Below are 26,577 nucleotides of genomic sequence, written 5' to 3' on the forward strand. Positions count from 1 at the left end.
CTAGGGCCTATCCAGAGCCCTTAGAAGAGATGACAGCATGAGAATCTTCCCAATTATCATACCTAGGCTCTCCTTCTCATTAAATGAGATGAGGGAAAGTGGATCCTAGCCAACTTTAGATCCTCCTTAAACTTTCCCAGCTACAAAGGATTTAGATAAGGATTTAGATAAACATGTTTTTGTGAGCTATACTACTTCCTTATCAATGTGACTTAGCAAGAAAAACAAAACACAAGAAAGTGGAAGAAATACATATATGTGATGTGAGCGAAGTCAAGGCCTGCCACTGACTCCTCGTCACGATCTCTTCCACATTATTGCCCATACAGTAACCTCGCATGGCGAAGATGGTAAAACACTGTGTGAGCTACTCCCATGACTTGGGCCTCCAGCTAATTAGGGTGGCATCCAAGATCCCCCTCAAATTCATGGCCAAGGGCAAGCTAATAAACTGCACCCCAGTCAAGGTGGGAGGTGCACTTCCTGACCCACAGGACCTCCATCTTAGAGGACCTGAGTTTCAGGCAACTCTGCTCCAATCACCAGCCACAGCTTCCAAATATCTGGCAAGTGTATCTGGGGGGAGGTGTCATCTGCATACTGGTGACACCCCAGCCCATGACTCTGGACCAGCTGGGCCAGAGGGTGCATGAAGATATTAAATAATATAGGGGAGAGTATCGCCCTCTGTGGAACCCGACAAAGGAGTTGATAGGGGCGCAATAACTCTACCTCCACTGCTACCTTCTGTGTCTAGTTCCGGAGAAAAGAGCACAGTCACTGAAGGGCTGTCCCCCATATCCTGACCCTGGCAAGGTGGTGGGCCAGTAACACATAGTCAACCATTTCAAACATGGCTAACAGATCAAGCATCATGAGTATGGCCGACCCACCCCAATCCAACTGGTGCCAGAGATAATCTGTCAAGGCAACAACACAATTTCTACCTCGTGGCCAGGACAGAAGCCCAAGTGGTATGGATCAAGCACCAAAGCTTCCTCCAAGTACACCAGGAACTGGTCTGCTGTGGCCCTTTCAATCATCTTGCCCAGAAATGCAGGATGTGAGACCAGGTGGTATCTGGCCAGGTCCCACATTGTTTTTTTCAGCAAGGGATGAGCCACCGCCCCCTTCAGCCCCTCTGGGAACTCCCCGGTAGACAGGGAAAGACTGACAATATTTCCCAGGGGGCCTCCTATCTGTCAGTCACCTGATTTGAGTAACCAAGACTGACAGGGATCCTGTGTTTATATAGGTTATATAGTTTCTCACAGTGGCCAACCAAATGCCCTCAGAAGGCCTACAAGAAAGACCTGGAGGGCAGAACCTCCACTCCTTGTGAGGTACACTGCCTCTAAGCATGGAAATGTCATTTGGTTATCACAAATAATGGGTCTATCTTCAAGTTTGACTAAACCCTTTTAAAAACTAAGTTAGTGGCCATCATTGCACTCCACACATTCTACTAGTAAACTGTACAGAATTCATTCTTAATCTTCTGCTTTCTGCCCAGTTTCTCTTTATGTGGCTCATCAGTGTCTTTTAGTTTGCCCACTGGAGCTCCATTCATGTAAGGGCTTTGAGAGGACTGGCTCTTTTCATTTCAACAAAATAATACTGTAAGATAGAATTGGAACTTGGAAGGGACCAACCAGGCCATCTAGTCCAACCCCCTGCTCAATGCAGGGTCAGTCTAAAATGTTTGGCATCTTTCTTTCCTTTAATCCAATTGTTGTTTGGCTGCGGTGTGATGGGATGCATGGGAGCCAGGACTCTCTAGCACTGGCTGTTTTCCATTTTTCAAAAAAAAAATCACCTCCTATGATTGTTCATGCTGTATTGGAAAAGTACAAGGAAATTAATGGCACATAAACAAAACTTTCACAGTAAATTCCATAGTTAAGGCAATGTACGTCGACATAAAGTGCATAATTTCTAGATGGAAAATGAGGTCACTTCTCTGCCTCCAGCCTTTTTCCACACTTCCCATGGCCTCCTTTGGTTCTCCATCCAAGAAAAATGAACAGCTGGTGCATGTTGCTGGGAGTAAGAGAATCTGACAGCTGCCTGGGTAGTGTCAGGTACCGTCCCACAGGACTCCAGAGGATTACTGGCACGCAAAGTCAGTTTGCTTATTCAACCACATTCACCAAACAATCCAGGCTAACAGATTTCAGGGACCACAAAACACAAAAAGGAAAGGAGCTGATATAAAGCCATCTTCAGTAGAAAGGAACCCAAGCACGAAGGCCACTGGAAACTCAGGCAGAAACTTCTTGCAAGTCATCTGTTCCTTCTAAAGCCAGTTTGGTGTAGTGGTTAGGAGTGCCGACTTCTAATCTGGCATGCCAGGTTCGATTCTGCGCTCCCCCACATGCAACCAGCTGGGTGACCTTGGGCTCGCCACGGCACTGATAAAACTGTTCTGACCAGGCAGTGATATCAGTGCTCTCTCAGCCTCACCCACCCCACAGGGTGTCTGTTGTGGGGAGAGGAATGGGAAGGCGACTGTAAGCCGCTTTGAGCCTCCTTCGGGTAGGGAAAAGCGGCATATAAGAACCAACTCTTCTTCTTCTTCTATTCAGAATTTGACCTCCCTGTTCCCTCAAAGGAAGGGCAGAGAGAAATGCTAGGCTAGTACAAAAAATGACTGTTAGCAGGCAGAAGGCTGGCAATTACTGTAGCAGCCATCAGTGTGATCTCTTCCCTAGCTTCAGTGGTTGCATGGTTGATGATCTGTCTTGGAGAAAGGCAAGTCTGGCAAATAGCAGTGTCCTTTACTCTGTTCAGGCTTCCCCACACCCCTAGAGGCTGCAGCCAGAACTGCCTCAAAAGGGAAATCACTGGAAAGGCATTGGGCAGGATGCAGCATGAGGAGCCCTCCAGCTGACTCCCACCCCCAATTTTGTCCCCAGTCCTACTATCAGAAGTCCGTTATCAACCATGCTGTTCAAGATTTATGTAAGATCGTTGGATGAAGTCCATAGTTTTGGAGCTGAATGTCATTCACAGGCTGAGGGTACCTAGTGATATATTTATGTCAACCAACCAAAACAGCTTTCTCAGTTCTTGGCCAAATACCTGTCCACTGTGGTTAAGTGGATGAGGGCAGAACAAGCTAAAGCAGAACGTTGACAAGATGGAGGCAGCATTGGCTGACAAGACTGACTCCACTTTTGGCTGTGATAATAGGCGTAGGGACCTAAATGGAGTCAGAGCTGGAATCCAGAAGAAAAAATTGAGTTCTGTAGGCAGAACCACATCATGTATTATGGTCTCCTGTGTCTGTGTAAACACAGATGGAGATACAAGCTGTTAGAAACACAAACAGAAATTTGGAAGTAGTATTTGTATTTCTTGTGCATCCCAACACAGGGCATTGAGCAGTTATACTGACCCATTTCCTGAACCATCTCATTCCTCCCCACCCCATTTTTGTACATTATGTCCTGCTGGGTGAAGTAACTGCTCGCTCAGCCCAGAAAGATTCTGTGTGTCCTTGGGCACACCATCTCCTCAGATCATGGTTGTTATACAACATGTACCCTGAAGTAGGGAATTAGGTCTTCCTCTGCCCTGCCCTGAAACATCCTAATCCTCCCTGGTCCACCTTTGTACATAGCATCCTACCAGGTGATGTAACTTCCGTTGTAGCCCAAATACACTCTCTGAGCCACTGTTTCATGGGTCACAATGATTGTGTAATGTGTACCCTGCTGTGAGAATTAGGTTACTCTGCCATGCCCTGGAACATCCCACTCAGCACAGTTATGCCAAAAAATGCAACAAGCGTAGAAAGATGGTAACAGATTGTTTTAATGGCCACTCCGACAGAAATCACCCTGCCATCTTAATCACCATCCAGAAAAAAAAATCATGTTTCCCTGTCTTCCACTGAGCACTTTTTTGACTGTCATTTTCAAAGATGCTGTTTCAAAGCCGCAGTCTTTGCATGTTTTTTTCTAGAGCAGCCTCATTGAAATTGACAGCAGTTACTTCTGAGTAAGCAAGCATAGGCTTGAGCTGCAATCTTAGGGACCTACCTGGGCTTTATTGTATCCACAGGTTTACTTCCATGAAACTGCTCTCACGTTTGCAGTTATGTTGAGAAGCAGACCTGTTCTATAAATAGAGACACAGACAGGGCGAGCCCCAAGCAGGAAATGAAAGGTTGTTACTATAGAATGAATCCTGGCCCCGGGTCACGGGTGACATCACAGCAGTATGTGCCTGGCTTGGGATCCTTTTGTATTACAAGGCAGTCCTTGCCAGCTAGTAACTTGCTTGGGAATCCCTCGCTATCACACAGGGAATCCCCCCAAACGCACCAATCACAATTGAGTGTTGTAACTGTCAAATAAAGTCCCGCAAAAGGTCCACCTTCTTCATAACACATGCTTCCAAACCTCAAACGGAGTTTAAAACAACCAACACGGAGAGGCTTAGAAGAGATGGTGTTAGACCAATGTTTCTCCTAGCACAATATCTCACTTCAGTCATAAACAGAATGTGACTCTGCAGGCATTTGGGAGCTGCTCTGAACATAAGTGTGGTGTGCTTTCAGCATCCACTCGCACCCATTGGAAGCTAAATGGGATGGAGCGTAGCACTAGAGCAGCCGGTTAATAGCAAAATTGGGTCACTGCTGCAGTGTCACCAAACCAAGGACATAATAGCAGGCACCCTGCTGTCACACAAGCAGCAGGAAATCCAGGCAGCATGGGTTACCCTGACTCGGTATTAAGGCCTTGTCCTGCCTGTGTACAATTCCAGGTTCAATCCTTAGCATTTTCAGTTCAAGGATCTTCGGTTCTAGGATAGCCCCATCTCTGCCTGAGCTAGAAGAAAGCCATTCGCTATGTCTGACTTAACACCTTTATATTTTCCACTTTAGGAGCATGGGGAGAATGTAGGGATGATGTCAGTTCTCCACAATCATCACTAATTTCCTTTATCAAGGCCCTCTGTGGGCAGCAAATAGAAGAGCTAGCTTTAATGCCCTGTTACTAACTGATAGCTCGAAAACCTGCAGAGAGGCTAGACACCAAAATAAAAGAATGAGGCAGATTTTAGGAATGCCTCTGTCAGCTGTCTAAGACCCAATCACTGGTCAGTCATTCTCAGCCTAAAGAGAGCCAGCATGGTGTAGTGGTAAAGAGTAGGAGCCTGTAATCCGGAGATCTGGGTTTGATTTCCCCACTCCTCCACATGTAGCCAGCTGGGTGACCATGGGCTAGTCACAGTCCTGTTAGAGCTGTTCTCACAGAGCAGTTATCTCAGAGCTCTCTCAGCTTCACCCACCTCACAGAGTGTCTGTTGTGGGGAGAGGAAGGGAAGGTGACCGTAAGCCGCTTTGAGACTCCTCTGGGTTGTGAAAAACACAGTATGAAAACCAGCTCTTCTTCTAAACACTGGCACACAGTTATGAGTACAAAATGGACTGGGAGGAAGGTATCTGTATATACCACCCTGTTCGCCTTTGTTAGAATGGCGGTTTTAAAATAGAATAGGATACCTCTGTTCTGCAATATAGTAATACAAGCCAGGCTTCATAAAACCGCTATGTTTACTGCAATAAAACACCCAAAGGTCTATGCCATACAATTGCTAAGGGTGGAGCTAGAAAGCAGAGCTGTGTGGTCCTTTAACTAGACCCAGCATGGATTTTTTGAAGTTCTCCTGTTGTTTATAACCTGTGAAATAATTACACACCAGTGGTGTCAGGTGTCTGAAGCAGCTAAGTTTTATCGTTCATTCATACTGGTTTAAAATGGCTCTTTAAATGATAGACCTCATGATGTCAAATGTAGCCATTTAGGACACATTAAAGGAACATTCACTAGTGGACAAGGAAATGAAAACTCATGGCTGTTGTTGTTGGCATCTCCACCGGGATTCCCATGGCTTGGATCAGACCAGCGGCCCATCCAGCCCAATGTCCTGTTTAATGCAGGGGCCCATCAGCTGTCCTGAAGGACCAGCAGACCATACAAGCCAAGGCCCTCCCCTGATTGGTACTTTGCCGTGTCATCGTGATCTGGTTTAGAGAATTTCTATCCCATCTTTGTTCTTATATCCCGCCCTTCCCATGAGGCTCAGGGAGGGCAACATCAAAAGATACAATCATAATAATATTAGAACATTAAAACAAATGTTAAATTAAGTCAAAGACATTTTACAGTTAGCCAGTTGATGTAGCTATTGGAGAGGGTTGATTTCTTTGGGTAGATGGATCTGTTCTTGGCCAGATGTTTCCTCAGGGCGGGAGGGCAGCCAATAAATGTTGATGGGTGTTGTATTCTCAGCCTCAACCATAGGTCTGGTGGAACTGATTAAAGCCAGGAATGCAAACCACTAATCTGGTGATCTGGGTTCAGTTCTGCACACCTCCACATGCAGCCAGCTGGGCGACCTTGGGCTTGCCACAGCACTGATAAAGCTGTTCTGACCGAGCAGTGATATCAGGGCTCTCTCAGCCCCACCTCCCTCACAGGGTGTCTGTTGTGAGGAGAGGAAAGGGAAAGCAACTGTGAAACTCCTTTGGGTAGAGAAAAGCAGCATATAAGAACCAGCTCTCCTTCTCCTTCTGGGCCCCAATCTCAGTTGGCAGAGCATTCCACCAATCCGGGCCCAGGTCTGAGCAAGTCTTGGTCTGTTGACTGTAGTGCTCTTTGGAGGACATAATGGCAGAGGCAGTCCCACAGATATGCAGGTCCCAGACCTTTAATATACCTCTGAGTACAACATACTGAGAATAGGGAATTGTTATCACCCATATGCCCTGGTTTCATACAGTTTCCTTAAGCCTTTGGCTTCCTGCTGTTGGAGGCAGAGTTTTGGATTAACTGGACCTTTTGCAGCAAGGTAACAGCTAATTTCCATGCCAGGTATTCGGCTCCCTTGTTAAGTTCATCTCAGCCTCGCATCTAACTTTGCCTTGGGATCCTTAAACCAGCAACAGTAGCACAAAAACCAGCATCATCACTACCGCAGCAAAAACAAACAAACATTTGGAATGGAACTCCATCAACCTTACAAAGAAACTTGCACAGGTACAGTCTGATATATCCTTTCTTACTAAATGCAAACACCTGGAAGTACACTGAATTCTAGGAGACTGATTGGCTGTTTTGACAAAGGATTATCATTGGCTGTATTTGGTTGTGACACAGTCTACTGATGTAACAGAATTGATTTTTGCTATATATTCCCTGTCATGTAAGAAGATCATAGTCTGACGAAGAGTGCTTGCACTCGAAAGCTCACGCCCGGAATAAATCTTTGTTGGTCTTAAAGGTGCCACTGGACTCTGATTTTATTGATTAACATTTTGACAGTAAGACATGAGATCAGAATGAACTTTACCTGGCACTTGGTGAGGAACAAAGGTGGTGGCAGCGGAGGCATCAGGTCTCAGCCAATTGATGGTGACACCATCAGTATTTCAAGGGATAAACAGAGGAGGTTCACTGTTTCCTTCCTCTACTCAGCAACCCTCATCTTCCTTGGTGTCTCCCATCCAAGTGCTTCCGGCTTTTTGCAGGGCCTGCAAAACAGAACTCTTCCGCCAGTTTATGGTTGAGGCCAGTGCCAGAGGAAGATCCGAAGCCCCCCCCCCTCCCGCCCGGAAGATACGATGCCACATTGGCTCTATTGTTGGCGTGACCAGTTGTCATATTCACTCGCCACCCCGGTTGACAGCCTCCCTGTGATAGGGAAGGCTTTGTTATTTTTTACCGCCATCTTTAGTGTATGGTTGAGTTTTTAAGGATCTTAAATGGGATTTTAATTGGGGATTTCATTGTATTGGATTGGTATGTAGCCCACCAAGAGCTGGCATGCTGGAAATGGCGAGTACTAAATCATCATAATAAATAAAATCAGAGTCCAGTAGCACCTTTAAGACCAACAAAGATTTATTTAAGGTGTGAGCTTTCCAGTGCAAGTACTTTTATTGTGCTACTTCAGACCAATACAGCTTCCCATTTGAACCAAATAATAAATAAACAAACAAGGCTGACCCTGCTTAGCTTCTGAGATCCTGACAACATCAGGCTGTTCAGGGGCTCCATTAATTGAAACACACCAGAAAATCCACTCTTTTTTTCCTGCATGAACTGGATTTTTCTTTTGATAAAGTGTCCGGGGGACAAAATGTTTGGTGACTGGAGGACAAAATACCAGTTTGGGTGGGTGGGTGGGGAAAATATATGGTAAGTCAAGTGATTTGTTTTCATACGAGATTGCCAACTCCAGCATGGCAAATTGCTGGAGATCTGGAGGTACTGACTGGGGAGAGTAGAGTTTGAGAAGGGGAGGGAATTAGCTGGGATGTAATTCCCTAGAGTGCTCCCCCTTGAACCTGCAATTTCCTTCCGCAGGATGAATCTCAGCAGATGAGCTGTAATTCCTGGTTGTTGACAACTATATTTTCATATGATGTTTAGGATGGGACCAGGTGGTTTAAAAGGCCTGATCTTTACCTGGGAGCTCATGGAAGTAACTTCATAGCCCTGGCCAAGTTGGCCAAAAATGGCCACTGAGCAGGTGGTGTAGATGGGGCAGGGGGGGGGGGGGTAGGCAGAAGAAATGAACCAATCAAACCTGACCTGGAAGGGAAATGAAATGAAAATCCAACAAATGAGACAGGATTGTTACCTGCCTGAAAGCAAGGACAATTGGAGACTCTCATAAACAGTGCGTGAAAGTGGCAGAATGACAGAAGAACACAAAGGAAGATCCCCCCCCTTTGAAAGGACAGCTCCAGAGTCAAGAGGTTTGCCCTTTTATGTCAATTATCCCACCGTAATGCTTGTGCTGGGTTGTCATCAGGCTGGCCTTAAATCAACATGACATTTTTATTTGCCTCATAGCCAGGCTCTTTTAGCTCAGTCTCCTTGCAGACGGCAGACAATTTAAAATGAGCATCCTTTGAGACTGTGATCAACAGAACCCTCTCCCCCCTGTGGGGAAACCAGGCACCATCAGCCATGAGATGGAAGACTGGACTTGGGGGAGGAGTATTCACAGCTCAGAGCCCCAGTGAATTATCTGCAAGCTCCCAAGCCCTTAATGAGACTCTTAACACCCATGTGGGACTCCTAAAGAGTCTGCAGTACACTTTTAAACTGTGGAACATATTCCCAGCCTTGGTATAATACATGGTTTGAGGGAACAAATTTAATGCAAGAAAAAAGGCAACTTTACAGATGTGCATTTTCTAGAAATCTTAAAGCTACAGCAAAATCTGTGTTATTTCTCATTGTTTTGCAGTCTGAAAGGGGGGGAAGCCACCCAAGAAAAATATGCATATTTATTTTCTTGTCAAACTTGAAGTTATTTTACTGTTTGTAAGAGCATGCAGTTCATCATTTATAACGCTGCCAGTATCTAAAATTGGGCTATTCAGCATTTATTTTACTTATTTCATTCCTTGTTCATTATTCTAATAGTGACTCGAGGTAAATTGCCTTTTGTAACTCTAAACACACCCACACCCCCAAAAAAAACCTAACCAAATTTTCCTTCATACAAGACAATGCAATAAAATTGGGTCATGCTAACTAAAGAACAATGAAACAGTAAGTACTATACTATGTCCCAAACTGGATTTTACAATTAGAGTGCAGTGATTCAACAAACTGGATTACACAGAATGCTGAAGTTCAAAGACTGTAATAAACAGTGTAGTATAAAGGTGGGGGGAATAATGAAATACTAAATACTATTGAAAGGTTTCCCGGGCAATTAAATTAAAATCTTATTATCTAAACTGAGAGCACCTGTCATGCAGAATTCCAGTTTATTTCATTTGTGTTCCCTTTATGAAAATACCTTCTGGAACAGTTCTGTTTTATACCTTTTCAAAAATGAAATGTGGGAGACTTGTCAAGGAATGTCATTCCATCAGATTGGGGACAAGACAGAGAATGGTTAGGTAACAGGCTGCTGTTTGTTTTTACCCTTTTGCAGGGCAGGTGAAAGAGTCTCAAAGCCTTCCCTTCCTCTCCCCACAACAGACACCCGATGAGGTAGATGGGGCTGAGAGAGCTCTGACAAAACTGCTCTGTGAGAACAGCTCCAACAGGACTGTGAGTAGCCTAAGGTCACCCAGCTGGCTGTATGTGAAGGAGGAGTGGGGAATCAAACCCAGCTCTCAGGATTAGAGCTGGCCACTCTTAACCACCACTTTGTCCTATATATACTAGTGAGAGCTGCAAACTGATGAACCCAAGCACACGAATTCTAGCCTGAAGCAATACTTTTTATTTCACCAAGAAATGCATGCCCTGAGCGAAAGTCAAGAATGCTGACTAGGGAACTCAAATAGCTTCTAAGGAAACCTTCCAGAAAAAGCCTGGGGGAAATATCCTGTTGTCCCATTAAAAGAGGCTTAACAGAATTGCATTGACCAGGTGGTCTTCTCCTAGGCCAACCTTCAGCAGTAATTAGCAACCCTAATTGCTGATAATGTCTTGGAGGAAAATCACATCACCTGGTAAACATCATCCAAGCAAATCTCTATTAAAGGGACAGAATATCCTTCTCCAGCCCTAGTTAAAAAAAGGTAAAGGTAAAGGAATCCCCTGTGCAAGCACCAGGTCATGTCTGACCCTTGGGGTGATGCCCTCCAGCATTTTCATGGTAGACTCAATATAGGGTGGTTTGCCAGTGCCTTCCCCAGTCATTACCGTTTACCCCCCCCCCAGCAAGCTGGGTACTCATTTTACCGACCTTGGAAGGATGGAAGGCTGAGTCAACCTTGAGCCAGCTGCTGGGATTGAACTCCCAGCCTCATGGGCAGAGCTTCAGACTGCATGTCTGCTGCCTTACCACTCTGTGCCACAAGAAGCTCTTCCAGCCCTAGTTACTAATACCATAACTTGCCAACCTCCAGGTTGATGGCTGGAGATTCCCTGCTATTACAACTGGCCACCAGGTGGCAGAGATCAGTTCACCTGGAGCAATCCGTCACTTTAGAAGTTGGACTCTATGGTGTTATGCCCCCAACCCTGCCCCCCCTAAGGCTGCACTCCCCCAAATCTCCAGATATTTCCCAACCCAGAGTGGGCACCTCTACTGAACTTCCACAGCCCAGGCTAGCCTGATCTTGTCAGATCCCAGCAGCTAAGCAGAGTCTTCCCTGGTTAGTCCCTGGAAGGGACACAAGCAAGGAAAACCCAGCATGGCACAGAGCGAGGCAACGGCAAACCACCTCTGAACATCTCTGGCTTTGAAAACCCTACAGGGGGTGCCGTAATTCCGCAGGGACTTGATGGCCAAAAAAAAAAAAAATACTGATCACACAATGGAGGTAAATAACATTGGCCAGTAGCATCCTCTGTTAAAGGGACAGGACTTTTCCTGGCAGCTAGATAATCCCATTGCTCTATCATGATCTGTATTGTCTACTTCAATTAGTAGCATTTCTCCAGGGCCTCCGGTGGAGGTCTTTTCCATATATTACTTGATTGTTTCAAGGGACCAAGCCCTATGAAGATAGGTTGAGGGACTTGGGAATGTTCAGCCTGGAGAAAAGGAGGTTGAGAGGGGACATGATAGCCCTCTTTAAGTATTTGAAAGGTTGTCACTTGGAGGAGGGCATGATGCTGTTTCTGTTGGCTGCAGAGGAGAGGACACGCAGTAATGGGTTTAAACTACAGTAATGGGTTTAAACTACAAGTACAACGATATAGGCTAGATATCAGGGGGGGGGAATTTACATGCAGAGTAGTTCAGCAGTGGAATAGGCTGCCTAAGGAGGTGGTGAGCTCCCCCTCACTGGCATTCTTCAAGCAAAGGTTGGATACACACTTTTCTTGGATGCTTAGGGCTGATCCTGCGTTGAGCAGGGGGTTGGACTAGATGGCCTGTATGGCCCCTTCCAACTCTATGATTCTATGATTCTATAAGTAGAACCTGGCAACTTAATGGTCTGCTTCAGAGCTATGATGCCTTCCTGTGCATGAGCTACTTTTTACTCCTCAGACCTGCTTTGGCAGAAATAGATCTAGCATTTGCAAAGAATCCCCATGGCAGGAATAAGTGCCCCAGTTCAGCTGTTACAGGTCATGATTGCATGTATTGATGGTTGGATCAAAGAGGCACTTTCTGCAGATTCACGATGATACCTTGCTTTGTTGTTTTATATTGTACCTGCCAGAACATCATCCTGTGAGAGGCACAAGGATCTTCCTTATCTTTAATAGGTCTGGGATACAGGCCCAGAGGAATGGCCAGAATTTCTAAGCAGGACCAAGCAAAATGGCACAACATATTGTGCAAGTTTTCCGTGTCACAGGACTGTTAATTGTTAAAGGGGGAAAGGTGTTTCAAGACATGCTAGAATCAATTGTTTGATGGGTCTTAAAGAAAGATCCAAACTTGATTGGATCAGATGGTAGGGACACAACTGGGCTAGAGAAACAAGTGAAAGAATGTCTTCTTTTCTCTTAAGAAGATAAAGAGCCAGAGGAGAATCAGCTCCTTCCACACAGGGATGAAATCTTTGGATGTTCCTGTTGGTGTGGCTGCAGAAAAAGCATTTTCCCTGCCTTGATCTTCAAGAAATAGCCACCCTCTTCACCTGAAACCCCAGGGCTTTTGCAATTTAATAAACAAATTATGCACTGAAATATTCTTATATCAATATAACAATGGAACAGCAAGTGTATCAGGTTCTGTGAATTACCAGCTTTTGTGATGTTTAAAATTAAATTTCTAGCCCTTTTGGTTGCAAAGATATGCCTTTTTCCTTTCTATCACCCAAGGGAAGGAGCTAGAAAGCTACTTTTTAAAAATATGAAAGATGAGAAGGAAACAGCTGTTAGGGTGAACAGAATCAAGGAAAACAGCTGCAAAATGGGCTAGAGAATCCAAATTTGCCCACCTAACCAGCCACTAGCCAGGTTTTACTGTCTTCTTTCCCCAAACTTAGGAGCAACTCAGGTTTGAGAAAGACTGGGGGGGGCAGAGAAGCCCCCAGCAATGTGCAAATGCATTCTGATGGTGTGGAGAAGTAAGTCCCTCACTTTCCAACAGCATTTCCCTTGGGGCAGAAAATCTGTGGGGCAAGGATTTAGAAGAAGAACAGTTGGTTCTTATATGCCGCTTTTCCCTACCCGAAGGAGTCTCAAAGCGGCTTACAGTCGCCTTCCCTTCCTCTCCCCACAACAGACACCCTGTGGGGTGGGTGAGGCTGAGAGAGACCTGATATTACTGCTTGGTCAGAGCAGCTTTATCAGTGCCATGGTGAGCCCAAGGTCACCCAGCTGGCTGCATGTGGGGGAGTGCAGAATCGAACCTGGTTTACCAGATTAGAAGTCCCCACTCCTAACCACTACACCAAACTGGCTCTCATTTAATTTTTTAAAAACTTTGGTGTCGTTTAGAACTCTAAGCAAAGGGTCATAGATAGATTTAAAATACAAATACCAAATACATGGTGGAAGACACTACAGGACACAGTTGCCAACTTCCAGGTTGTGCCTGGAGATCTCCTGCAATTTCAGCACACCTCCAGGCAACAGGGTTTCCATTCCCCTGGAGAAAAGATGCTTTCACTTTGGATGTGGACTCCATGGGATTGAAGGCTCCGAAGTCCCCCCACGCCCCCATTTCCAGGTATTTCCCCACCTGGAGTTGGCATCCTCGCTACAGAGGAAAGCTAGGCTCCTGTGCCACACTTCCACACCCTTGTCCGACGACCTGAGCTGTCAGGGTCCAAGAGAGGCTGCCAAAGCCGCCCGATACTGACCCAAAGGTTGGCTTTGCCCTGCCCTCCCGCTTTCCGCTCCTCCTGGCGCTTCCAACCCGCCTCTTTTGAGCCATCCAGGGCCAAACCCGCGGGGGGGGGGGGGGATTTGCCGCGCCTGCCAATCATCCCCGTGACGAAACTCCCCAGCCATTTAAATAGATGGCGAGCGGCCGGCGGGCCCACAGCAGGTTGCGAGAGGCAGATGCTTGCGGGCCGGTGCTGGCTCTCTGGCGCCCTCTACCTGTAGGCGAGGCTGCCTCCCGGAGCACACTGGCTCACACAAAAGACGGCTCCGCCGCTCGCTCTCCCTCGCAGCCTTCCCGGGCATCATGCTCAACCTCTCCGCCGAAAACCACCGCGTGCGCCTGAACGACGGCAACAGTATCCCCCTGATTGGGCTCGGCACCTATGCTGATCCCAAAAAGGTAAACGCCTGGGGGGGGGGGCTCCCCGGGGCATCACCCTCAACCCACTGGTAGGATGTCTTGCTTTGAATGAATGCACGCCCCCCTTCCTCCCCCCCTCCCCAGTCTCTTATGGACTTGGGACTCCTCGCGTGCAAGGCAGCCCTGTGCATGCATTTCCCAGGAGGATCCCCTGCCCTCCCCAGAACCTGCAACGGAGGCTTTCCATGTGGCCAGCGGGGTAGTTTGGGAAAGTGCAGCGGGCTCTGCCTCCTCGGTCCCTGTGGCCTTTGACCACAACTCAGGGTAGAAATCAATACGATCTCGGCTGCAGTGTGTGTACTTTTCCCGAGCCTGATGAACAAGTAATCCCACGGGGTTCAATGGAATGGCTTCCCCACCCATTGTCTGGTGCCCTCCTACCTCCCTGCTTCTGATAAACCTCAAGGTCAGAGGAGGAGGAGGAGGAGGAGGAGGAGGGATGGCGCTCAGGCACGGATCAGTTCCAGAGTCGAGATTCTGGCTGAGATGGCTGCTCCTTTGGTGTTGCAGGGAAGTGGGGTTGACTCGGGAGTTTCAGGGTCAGCCTGAATGTGGAATTGAGGAGGGTGGTGTGAAAGACGTGCCTGGGATGGTTAAAGAGCATGTTTTGCCCACTCTTAGTGTTGACAGATCCTCCTCTCTCCGCCACTGGCAGGAGCTGGGGGGGGGGGGGAGAAGCTTGCCAGACCCAGGTTGAGAAAGTCCTGGGGAGGACAGGGACTTCAGTGGGGTACAATGACACAGAGTCCACCCCCCCCCCAAAGCAACCCGTTTCCTCCAGGCGAACTGATCTCTGTAGTCTGGAGGTGAGCTGTAAATACAGGGGATCCCCAGGTCCCTCCTGGTGGCTGGCAAGGCTACTCATTCTTGTGGGAATCCAGGAGTGCCAATCTCAGTGAAGGTGGATAACTTTCGGGACACAGTGCTAAGAGCGTGGTTGGGAAAGAGATGGCAGAGTGGAAACCTGGCTCTCGTGAGCATCTTCTGTTGGTAGCAAAGTAGCTCTAGGGGGAGGCTGCAGTGGCAAATGAGCTGGGAATCTCCTCCAACACGTTCCTGGAGTCTTGGCCAGACGCACTCCTGTTTGCCACCCATGATGCTTCTGGAAATGTGTCCACAAGATGTAAGTTGGGTCTTTGCCTCCAAGCCGCTGCCCCGGGTCATGACTAAGCTTCCGAAAGCTGCAGTCCAAGGGAGCAAAAGGAGCGGGACTTGCTTCCGAATCAAGCATGAACAGCAGATCAGGCTGGGGACGTTCTCATTTGGCTTCTGAATCTTTCTCACCCTTCTTGAGAGGGAGAATCGCTCCTGGCTGCTAGTTTTATGTGTCCCCGTTTTCCCGCAGTGCAACCACAGGGTGTGGGTCTGTCACGTGACAACAGTTGTTGATCAAAGGGTAATTAAATTCAGATTGATTGCCCGGCACTTGATTGGTTCAGAGAGAACCAAGTTAGCACTAAGCTTCTCGACTTGATCCAATGAAGTTTGTGGGAGGTTTGGTAGTAGGGTGGGCACATTTCTTTCCCCTTTGTCTAAAGAGAGCCAGTTTTGGTGTAGTGGTTAGGAGTGTGGACTTCTAATCTGGCATGCTGGGTTCAATTCTGCACTCCCCCACATGCAGCCGGCTGGATGACCTTGGGTTCACCACAGCACTGATAAGGCTGTTCTGACTGAGCAGTGATATCAGGGCTCTTCAGCCTCACCCACACCACAGGGTGTCTGTTGTGGGGAGAGGAAAGAGAAGGTGAATGTAAGCTGCTTTGAGACTCCTTTGGGTAGAAGAACCAACTCTTCTTCCTCTTCTTCTTCCTCTTCCTTCTTTTCTTCTTTCTTTTTTCTTCTTCAGGAGGTAAGCCTATGCCTCTTCCTGGAAGTGATGTCTTCCCCTTCTTCAAAGAACTATTTTTAAATGACGTTCCCACCACCACCTCTTCACACACAGACAAATTCTGAAAACAAGTGAGGATGGGCTTAGATCGCAAGCAGAAAGGCAGCAAGTGGATATTAGGAATTTGTTTTCACTGACCGAGTAGATCAGCAGTGAGGCTGCCTAAGGAGGTGGTGAGCTCTCGCAGCAGCTGGACAGATACATATCCTGGATGCTTTGGGCTGATCCTCCATTGAGCAGAGGGTCAGACCAGATGGCCTGTAGGGCCCCTTCCAACTCTATGATTCCATGTTTATAAGAAAGAACTCTCATCCCTTTCAGCTTTTAAAGAGATTTAATGAGTAGCAAAGTGGTCAGGGTGCTTGGCTTGGAAAGAAGCTTATTTTAACTGGGCCGAGAGGGGTGGTCTTATAAATCATTGAATCAAATAAATAAAATGTAAAACCACTGGCAAGGAAATGGTGTTAACTCCTTCCAATGTCATTTGGGGGGGGGGGGAGCTGAGCACCGCCACCCTCCTCCCTTCTCACTCCTCTCCCTTGAACAGCAAGGACAGCCCATCACTTTATCCCCACGGCAGGGGAAGGGGGGTGCTGGGCATAAGGCGGCAGCCGAAGGTCCAGGAGCAGAACCAGCCCAAACTATTTTGCAACCTGACTTCTCACAGTGTCTTGAGTGGGACAAGAGGTGCCCATGACACGCTGTGCCACAGGAAATAAACTGGTGTGTTAGCAAGCAAAAAAGAAATCAACTCCCCCCCCAGGCAGTAAAACGCAGTGTTGTGACTTCCCCACAACAAAGAAAAGCTTCCTGAGCCACAGCAAAAGCTGTGCATTGACCTCCCCCTCCCTGTTAATCAGAAAAGGCATCCATATGGACCCCATTCTCTGGAGGGCTGCCAGCCTGCAATTGATTTCAGTTAAAAGATGCTAAACTGAGAAGGAATCCAAGAATGAACCCGGTTGCTTTAGCATCCTCAGCGTCTGTGGTTTAGCCGGTGTTCCTAGAAACCTGGGCTGCAGTCCCCCAGTCGTAAAAGGAAGGGAAGCTGAAATGCAGTTGGGGGGGGGGGATCTGCCTCCTCTCATTGATCCAGAGAACCTATTTAGGGCTGCCTGCAAGCAAGTGTGGAGAACACTGTAAGCACCTTGGGGCTGAGACCTCCAAAGGGACAGGTGCCGTGAGCCAGAGGCTGTTTGGGACAGAAGGGGATAAAAAGATTTCCTTTGCCTCTGATATCCTTTCAAAGCATCGGCTTTGCCAGGCAGCCAGCCCTGCTGCGCTGAGCAAATATAAAAGATGAATCAGTTGTGCACAAGACTATCTCACAGCTGGCTCAGATGCTTTCAGAGGAATGTGCCTTCAACAAAAGGCTGGATTCCACGTGCTCAATTCCCAGGACTCCAGGATCTCCAGACTCCAGAACCAACCATCGGAAGAGTCCCAAGCGACTGCATTCCCCTGGGTGTCTCCGGCAGACACACTTATCCCCTTTGGCTAACCTGACATTTCTTGCCGGGTAGCTGAGGCTTACAATCTGCTCTAGCTTTGCCCATATTTCAAAGGATGGCTTAGAGTAGGCAGAAGATTACTGTGCTTTGTGATTGTCCACCTGCCGCACATGCAGTGTGGCGGGTGGGGTTGTTGGACTTTTATGTATAGGAAATGATCTAGCCCAGTGGTTCTCAACCTTCCTAATGTTGCAACCTTTTAGTACAGTTCCTCATGTTGTGGTGACCCCCAACCATAAAATTATGCAAGGGTTCGTTCACAAAAATTAAACCAAAACTGACCAATGGCATGAAGATCCATTGTTCATGATTGTATATAAATGTTTTTTTCCTGGGGTTTCTCAGTTCAGTTCTGCCTCTTGTCGCACCATGCTGATCTCGCTCTTTTCCACTGCTCCAGACAGACAGACAAACGCTCTATCTCGATCTACCCCGCAAGGTTGTTGTGTAGATGGCGCCCCCCCCCCCGGCCAAGTGCTTGCCCTGCCGCAACCCCTGTGAAAGGGTCATTTCACCCCCAAAGGGGCCCTGACCCCCAGGTTGAGAACCACTGATCTAGGGGGAAAGAGAGGCAAACAACCCCCTGCCTCCTCCCTTCCTTACTCTTGCTGTTAAGGCATGCTGGGACTCCAGTGTGGCATGTTGGGCAGAGTATCAGACTAGGGAAGGGCTGGCCAAACTGTGGCTCTACAGTTACCATGAGTCCCTGCCAGTGTGCTGGACTAGGGTCTGGGAGACACAGGTCCAAATCCTTGCCAGTGACACATGCTCAGCCTTACCTCCCTCACAAAGGAGATGCTCTGGCTCCTCAGAGGAGGTGGAAGGGGGTAACAATGAAGTGAATTTAAAAAGTGTGTGAGAATGTATGAGCTGCCCTGTGAACTTACCTTATTTGTCTATGGGCACTTTCACACCTTCAATAATGCAGTTTCAATCGACTTTCTGTGCGCTTTGCAGCTGGATTTTACCTTGTGAAGAATGACATCCATTTACAGCCTATCAAGCACATGTGAAAGTGCCCCATGCTTCCTGCTGTGGGTCTGCTTGTATCCCTGCTCAATTTATGTATTGACAGTCAGTGTGATGTGGTAGTTAAGGGTGCTGGGTTAGGATTGGGGAGACCCAGGTTCAGATCCTCACTCTGCAATGAAGGTCGCTGATTCTTGGGCCAGTCGCATGCTTTCAGCCTAATCTGTTTTGTAAATGTAGTGGTTGGTGTAGTAGCCAGCTTGGTATAGTGGTTGGGAGTTCTGACTTCTAATCTGGCATGCCGGGTTTGATTCCCCGTTCCTCCTCCACATGCAGCCAGCTGGGTGACCTTGGGCTCCCCACAGCACTGATAAAGCTGTTCTGACTGAGCAGTAATATCAGGGCTCTCTCAGCCTCACCTCCCTCACAGGGTGTCTCTGTTGTGGGGAGAGGAAAGGGAAGGCGATTGTAAGCCACTTTGAGACTCCTTCGGGTAGAGAAAAGCATCATATAAGAACCAACTCTTCTTCTACCTAACAAGGGTGTCTATTGTGTGGAGAGGAAAGGGAAGGTGAATGTAAGGTGCTTTGAGATTCCATTGGGTAGAGAAAAGCAGCAACTCTTCTTCCAACATTTTATTTATATTCCCCCTTGTCCCAAAGGTTCAGGGAGGTAACAGCAGACGTATTACTACAGAAACAATACAGTAACAGTAATTTACTGTAATCTAGGATGTTTCAATCCTAGAATATAGTTTATAGTTTATATTCAGTTTAAATCAAATTAACACTACCTTCTTCTCTCTGGGTAGAAGGGTCATGTAAGCCTGTCTGATGGCTGCTAGAAGGGAGATACAACTGCAGTTTTGGACAAGGTTCTTCCGAGAGTAAAACGGGATGCGGAAAACCACAGATGAACAACCTGAGTGTTTTGGAGGAAAGATGCTTTTGCAATCAATAAATCTACTATCTAGTTTACTACGGTTGCGCTAAAACTGTGATAGATCTCTCTCCATCTTGTGTTTGGAACTAAAAGCTGGAAGGTGGTCCTCCAGATGTCCATGGACTTCAATTCCCATGAGCCCCTGCCAGCATTTGCTGGCAGGGGCTCATGGGAATTGTAGTCCATGAACATCTGGAGGACCACAGGCTGACTACCCCTGTGTTATAGGACACACCCCCTTGTGTGTTTTGATGCCGCTGCTCACTTTATCGAGTATTCTAGCAGTGATGTGTGTGTACAGGAGCGTTTGCCAGCAAACACTTCTGGGTAAATACGATCAAAGCAAAACCCACTTGAATGAGTGCCTTGGAGGCAGAACAAGAGCGGGAGCCAGCTTTTGCTTATCCCAGAAAGGTGGTTGCTTTGGTCTGTGAGCAGCAAAACCAGCGGCAGATTTATTGTGGAATCCGCCTTCATGGACGACAGCCCACATCTTTGGGCAGGAGCGAGTCCCAGTGAACAAAACCTCATAAACCTCTCGTTCCTCAAGGGACCCAAAAGTTTTACTGGGAAGACTATGACAGCCAAAAAAATGGCAGGGTCAGACAGGAACCTGTTCAGTTTCAGTCCAACAGGGAGATGTTTGATCTCACTCTTTCCCCAAGGAACTTGAGGAGGCAGCCAAGAGACCCAGCAAGGCAGGGCGGTTAAGAGCAGCAGCCTGTAATCTGACAAGTTGGGTTTGATTTCCTGCTCCTCCTCCACACGCAGCCAGCTGGGTGACCTTAGGGCAGTCATAGTCCTGGTGGAGCTGTTCTCACAGAGCAGTTCTGTCAGAGCTCTCTCAGCCTCACCTACCTCACAGGGTGTCTGTTGTGGGGAGAGGAAAGGGAAGGAGATTGTAAGCCGCTTTGAGACTCCTGGTAGAGAGAAGCAGTACATAAGAACCAACTCTTCTTCTTCTTAAGAGAAGCGGCCTCTAGTCTGGAGAGCCAAGTTTGATTCCCCGCTCCTCCTCCACATGCAGCCAACTGGGTGACCTTAGAGTAGCAATCCCCAACCTGTGGGCTGCAGACCACATGTGGTCCTTCGACTAATTGGAGGTTGGCCCCGAAGGACGCCTTCTCCCCCCCCCCCGGCCTTTTACTTCATCCCCCCCAGCCCTTTACAACATACTTCATTGTTGTGGTGTGTCTGTATCTTATTTTGAAGGGATGTTTAAACATTACCATAGTGATCAGAGAGCGCTAGGGCAGTGGTTGGGAGTAGAGGAGTAAACTACCCCTCCCCACCGGGCCTCAGTAAAAGGTGTTGAGTGGTCCCCGGTGATAAAAAGGTTGGGGACCACTGCCTTAGAGCACTCATAGTCCTGATGAAGCTATTCTCACAGAGCAGATCTGTCAGAACTCTCCCAGCCTCACCTACCTCACAGGGTGTCTGTTGTGGGGAGAGGAAGGACAGGCGATCATAAGCTGCTTTGAGACTCCTTTGGGTAGTGAAAAGCAGGAAATAAAAAACAACAACTCTTCCTCCACTGCAACAAATGAATGTTAGGTTCCTGTATAACGAAAAGAATTGCATGTTACCATAACCCTTTGCTGTTAGATGCTAGTCCAGGCAGGAATCTGGATAATTATTTAGCCTTGGGAGGACCTCCAAGGAAGGATGCTCTATTAAGAGCACCTCTCCCTGAGCCCTAATTGAGAAACCAGACTGCACTGCCTGTGAGCCAAGAAAGTACTCTGGAGTGCTTCCAGTGAGGGATAAGAGACAGGATTTCCAGGTCCAACTTGGGAAACACCTGGAGGTTTGGGGAAGGAACCTGGAGAAGACAGGGACCCTAGTGGGGGACAATTCCATAGACTCCACCTTCCTAAAGCATCCGTTTTCTCCAGGGGAACTGATCTCTGTAGTCTGGAGGTGAGCTGTACTTATGGGGGATCCCTACCTGGAGGCTGGCATCCCTACCAGCAGAACTCCTTCTAGGATCCCAATGATCGTGTCACAGCAAATATACAAATATTTTACAAAGCCAGGAGGTGTGGATTTTCTATTGCCTGTCTCAACTTTTTTACCGTTGATAAACCGCTGAAACATTCTCCAGGATTTGAGAAACCCTCGGAAGTGGCACAATTGTGCGTAATATGTTTGGGGAGCATACCTGTGTACATGCACACCTGGGGGCCATCCCCTTCCCACCCCCTCCAGGACCATCATTGGCCATTTAGGGAGGGTGGGCATGATGACGTGATAAATGTTTAACAAATTTTAAATATGTATAAAATTAACACCCACCCACTCAGGAAACCCTGCTTTTATAGCCATGCACGGATTGCATTACCTGACTACTCTGCCTTTCAGGCACAAAGCCACCATAGGGACTCACACTGGCAAGCCTGTAAATCCTTTATTGGAAAGATCGAGGCTCGCTTTTGCTGATTCTCTTCTTGTGCCTTCCATACAACCTGAAAAGCACAAATTAAGATGGCAGAAAATGCTTTGCCGACTGAGCGAAGAAGCCACTCTTACTCGGAAGCAAGTCTTGCTAATTGCAGCAAAGCTTCCACTCATGCCATCCTGCCCACCTTCAGCTTGAGCCTAGCTTCAGGTACTTCTAGCCAAAGAAGCGACTCAGGTACCTAGAAGAGGGTTGTCAATTTCCCTGCAGTGGCTAGAGATCGGCTATTCCAATTGATTTCCAAACAACAGAGAAAATGGCCAGTTTGGAAGGTGGACTCTATGGTATTGTAACCCTCCCCTCTTCAAAATCCCACCCTCTCTGGGTCTTCTCCCTCCCCCATATCTCCCAACTTGGCAACCCTACTGGTATCTACCTTGTTGTTTTTCAAGATGCTGAAAAGTTTAATTTGCCTGGGCTTTTACTTGCCTGGGCTTTTACTTGCAGTTTTTTACTTGCAGTTTTTTACTTTTTACTTGCCTGGGCTTTTTTTACTTGCAGTTTTTGCTCCTTGCCCCTTTTACTACCCATTTTTATTGCCTCATTTGTTCATTTTAATGTTGCTTGTTTGGTTTCTTTCTGTGCATACTTTGATTGTGTCCTGTTTTTTTATCGATTTTTTAAATTGATTTATTGATTTGTTGTGCAGCTGCTGCATTCTTGTGTGTGTTTTCTATTTTATGCTATATTTTGCTTGTTTGGTCCTACATTGTGCAGGGGGTTGGACTAGATGACCCCAGAGATCCCTTCCAACTGTTATTCTATGATTCTATGATTAACTTTTGCCCCAATCAAAAGAATAATGGAAGAGCTCTGTTTTACGAGCCCAGTGGAACACAGGCCTCCGATATGTTCCAGGAGCTCATTCCACCAGGTAGGGCCAGGACGGACATAGAACTAAGCATTTGGGGAGGGGCGAGAGTCCCTAATCTACTCAGATCCTGATCAGCAAGGATTGGCTTCTGTGAGACCGTTTATGCACTGGGAACTTCACTGCTCCAGCTCTTGTGCAGGAGCAACAATTGGGGGCAGATGAGGCACACTGGGCCAAATGCTCCCCCTTGTGGGTGCAGGAAGAGGTGGGGCAACCTGCCATGACTAAAACTCCAGCCTGCAGCCCGGCATGAAACCTCCAGTGCATAAACGGTCTGAGTGAAGAAGCTGTTAGAATAGCATTTTCCCAGTAGGGCAGACGACTGTTGGAAGAATCTTTTGAGCTTTATCAGCAGGAAGAGAGGGAGATAGGAACCTGAGGTTTAGGGTGGGGACGTTTTCTGCACTTTCTTGTGTTGTATTTATACTGGAAATGTTATGCAGGGGTAAGTAATGGAGAGTTTAAGCCCCTTCTTCATGTACAAACAGGAACAATAGAATTCAGTGTCTGGGACCTGAGAATCTTTGTGTAGTCTGAAGCAGCCCCTTAAACTCAGGAGAGCTTATACCATAAATCATTCTTGACAGATGTTTACCTACCTGGCTCTTAAAACCTGTAATGGAAATTCATGATTAGACTTAAGCCCACTTCAAATGAGTAAAATAGGCTTGTATTTGGAAACACACCATTAAAATTTAACCTACCTCTTCAACTCCCAACCTCTCCCCATGTTAAACTTGTGCCTTTAAAGGTATCTCAGCAGATCACCTCTAGGTTGGACTTCTGTAACTCACTCTACGTTGGCCTACCCTTGTCCTTGACCTGGAAACTCCAGCTGGTGCTGAATGTGGCTGGTAGAGTCCTCACTGGAGGATCCACATCTAGCCTGTGCTGAGACAGCTGCATTAGTTACTGGTCTTGGCCCGGATCAAGTTCAAGGTTTTGGTGTTGACCTTCAAGGCTATCTGCGGCTTGGGCCCTGCATACTTGAGTGACCACTTGTCTGCTTATGCCCCTTGCAGGGCCCTTCACTCTGCAGGTACTAATCTGCTGGTGGTCCCTGGACCCAGAGAGTTATGCCTGGTCTCGACCCAGTCCAGGGCCTCTTTGGTCCTCACCCCAACCTGGTGGAATGAGCCCCCGGGAGAGCTGAGGGCCCAGCCAAAGCTACCAAAGTTCCGCAGGGCATGTAAAATGGAGCACTTCCACCAGGCCTTTGGTTGAAGCCGTGTCTCTTAAGAGAACTGGGCCCTCCTCAGGCGATGTTACATCATCAGATGACCCTCTTGACAACTATGGGGAGGACTGGAGGGTTTTTCTGCCGTCTGAGGTTTTTTACTTTAAGATTGTGGTTTTATGGGGTTTTGTCCTATAATCCAGCTTGAGTCTAAGGAGGAAGGTGGACTAGAAATCTAATAAATAAATAAATAAATAATAGATCGGCAATCTCTCCACCTCTTTTAATCACTGCACCTGTGGGGTCCCTGCCTGTCAAAGTTCCATCCACAGAGCCTAAATAAATTCTTTGCTTTGTCTCGTTTTTTCATGGCAGCTCTTCAAAGATCAGAACACCGCTCGAATTTAACATAGCTTGATTCCTTTTTGAAGTTTATTCCATTCTAGTCTTAAACCTTCAGCTCACTTTGAAATCCCCTGTATCAACGTGGAATTTCCTCAAAATTACATAATCATGCAGAAAGTTAGCCAATGACTCTTTTTCTGGTGGGCAGGGAAGTGATGTGGAAGGTTTTCATATCAAGGTGGAGAAGTCATGCCAGGAATGGGCAGTCAATACCACTAATTTGTATGAGTGACTGCTGCAGGCATCACAGGGCTCTCTCTTGAATTACAGTGCTTAGGTGAATAAACATGGGGGGGGGGGATGACTATTATCTTTGCAGTTTAGGGATTGTGCAAAAACCTTAAAAGCTTTGGTTTTATGCCAGGTGCATGAAGTGAGTGAACTGGGAATCTGTGCAGGGAGCGGAGATTGTTTAGATTCCAGGGGAGGAGATTTTAAAAACTGCTAGTTGAAATGCTAATATGACTTAACTAGCTAAAATGTGAAAGGCAGGCAGCCTTTGAAAAAGCGGGGAGAGGGGAAATGAGCAAATTGTCTGAATTGGAATGCAACTTTGCAACATGAGTAATGAAAGAGGCCCATTCTAGTCCTTTGGGGAGAATGTGGAACAGTCTTTTAGGGATCTGCCCAGATGTGTGTAATTTTGAGCAGTCACACTACCAGGGGAACACACTTGCCACATTGAAAGTTAACATATTATGATGGACCCCCCACATACACACACTTCCCCATCCTGAGGTAAATTTCCCCTCCAAAATAATAAAGCTGTTTCCCCACCGAGTGAGCTGCCCTTGTAGCATGATTTTCTTTGTTATAAAATGATGCTGATTGCCCTGCTGTGTCACAGACCTTTTGGGCTTTACTCAGCCCTAGAACTTTTGGGAAGGTGTGGAGCCCACTTTTCTGAATCTTTGTCAGAATGGTGTTTTTTCAACCAACGCACAAAAGATTTCACTTTATGTTGAGTGTGAGGATAGTTGTGATGAGTTATTTTATAGTTTCAGGTTCTTAGTTATAGGCTTTTAAAGATTTTCATAACTTTCAGATTTTAAACTTTCATGTAAACGGAGAGGTTCTAGTCACAGTGTTTATCCAAAAACACTTGTTTTTTTTCTTGTGTCTTTGTGATTTCCACTAAACTCCCCTGGCTCCTAGATGGTGGGTGCTCTTCTGCTAGTACCTTCTATTTTCCCTTCCTAAAAGTACTGGTATCTCTCTGTCTATTGAGAAGTCTGAAGCACTGTCTCTCATACAAGTCTGGGGAAATCATCATACCTGATTTCTCCTTTTTAACTGGTCAGGGATACTTCTTAGAATTCTCCTTTTACTTCAGCCTGATTTGGGAGTATCACCTCACATCCCAAATTCCACTGCTTTCCGTCACCTGAGCACACAGAGAATCAGCAGAACGGCAAGACAAGGTACTTAGCAGAAGACAGTTTCTTCCAGAACTCTGACCCTTGGAATGTTCCTCACTAGTGTATACCTCGAGATATTTGCATGTGTTTGTTAACACGGTCTCCTATGGTCTTGGCTTTGACCCCAGTAAAATCATAACCTTGTGTCCCCTTTTCCTATCTTATGTTTGTAGCTCAGTCGGTCCCATGACCTAGGTCTGGAAAGACTGAGGACCACTGGTTGAAGGAGACAACATAATTTCAGCCAAGATGTTAATTGTGGACTAGGAAAAAATGAGGCTGAGGCAAGCTCTCTTTTTAGAACAGTGCAAAAAACCCTCTCTAGATTAACATTTCCTTGCATGCCCTTGCCTTGTCTGCTGTTATCACTTCTCTTGGGCTAACTTGACTCTTTGATAGCTTCCCTTCCTACCCAGTATTTGTGATGGTCATACAAAATTATCCCAGCCTTTCATTCAATATGAGTCCTTTCACTCCATGTCTTTTCTGTCCTCTCTTCCCTGCCTGCTGTCCTTTCACCCAATTCTTTTTGGCACTTGGTGGCCTTTTCTGCCCTGTGAGCTTTCATATCCCCTGGAATCACATCCACTGTTCTCATAGTATGTTTTTACCACCTTTTCCTCATACAACTCCTTTTACCTGTAGGATCTCTGGTGAGAACTTTCTCCAAGCTGGACTGTTGTGAAGATTCTACTGCTGATAACTTATCTCAGAAGATACCAGCTCAGACAGT

General features: G+C 46.9%; 1 protein-coding gene across 1 annotated transcript in view; it reads left to right on the forward strand.

The window, feature by feature from the left end:
* Positions 1-13,927: 13,927 nt before the first annotated feature.
* The window catches only part of AKR1D1 (aldo-keto reductase family 1 member D1), a 45,354-nt gene continuing 32,704 nt past the window's right edge, over positions 13,928-26,577 (forward strand). The window contains exon 1 of the mRNA XM_077339812.1: positions 13,928-14,181. Within this exon, the coding sequence (XP_077195927.1) occupies positions 14,086-14,181 (96 nt within the window). The 5' untranslated portion in view covers positions 13,928-14,085. The remainder of the gene's footprint in view (positions 14,182-26,577) is intronic.

This window comes from Paroedura picta, chromosome 5 (genome assembly GCF_049243985.1).
Source record: "Paroedura picta isolate Pp20150507F chromosome 5, Ppicta_v3.0, whole genome shotgun sequence".
NCBI lineage: Eukaryota > Metazoa > Chordata > Lepidosauria > Squamata > Gekkonidae > Paroedura > Paroedura picta.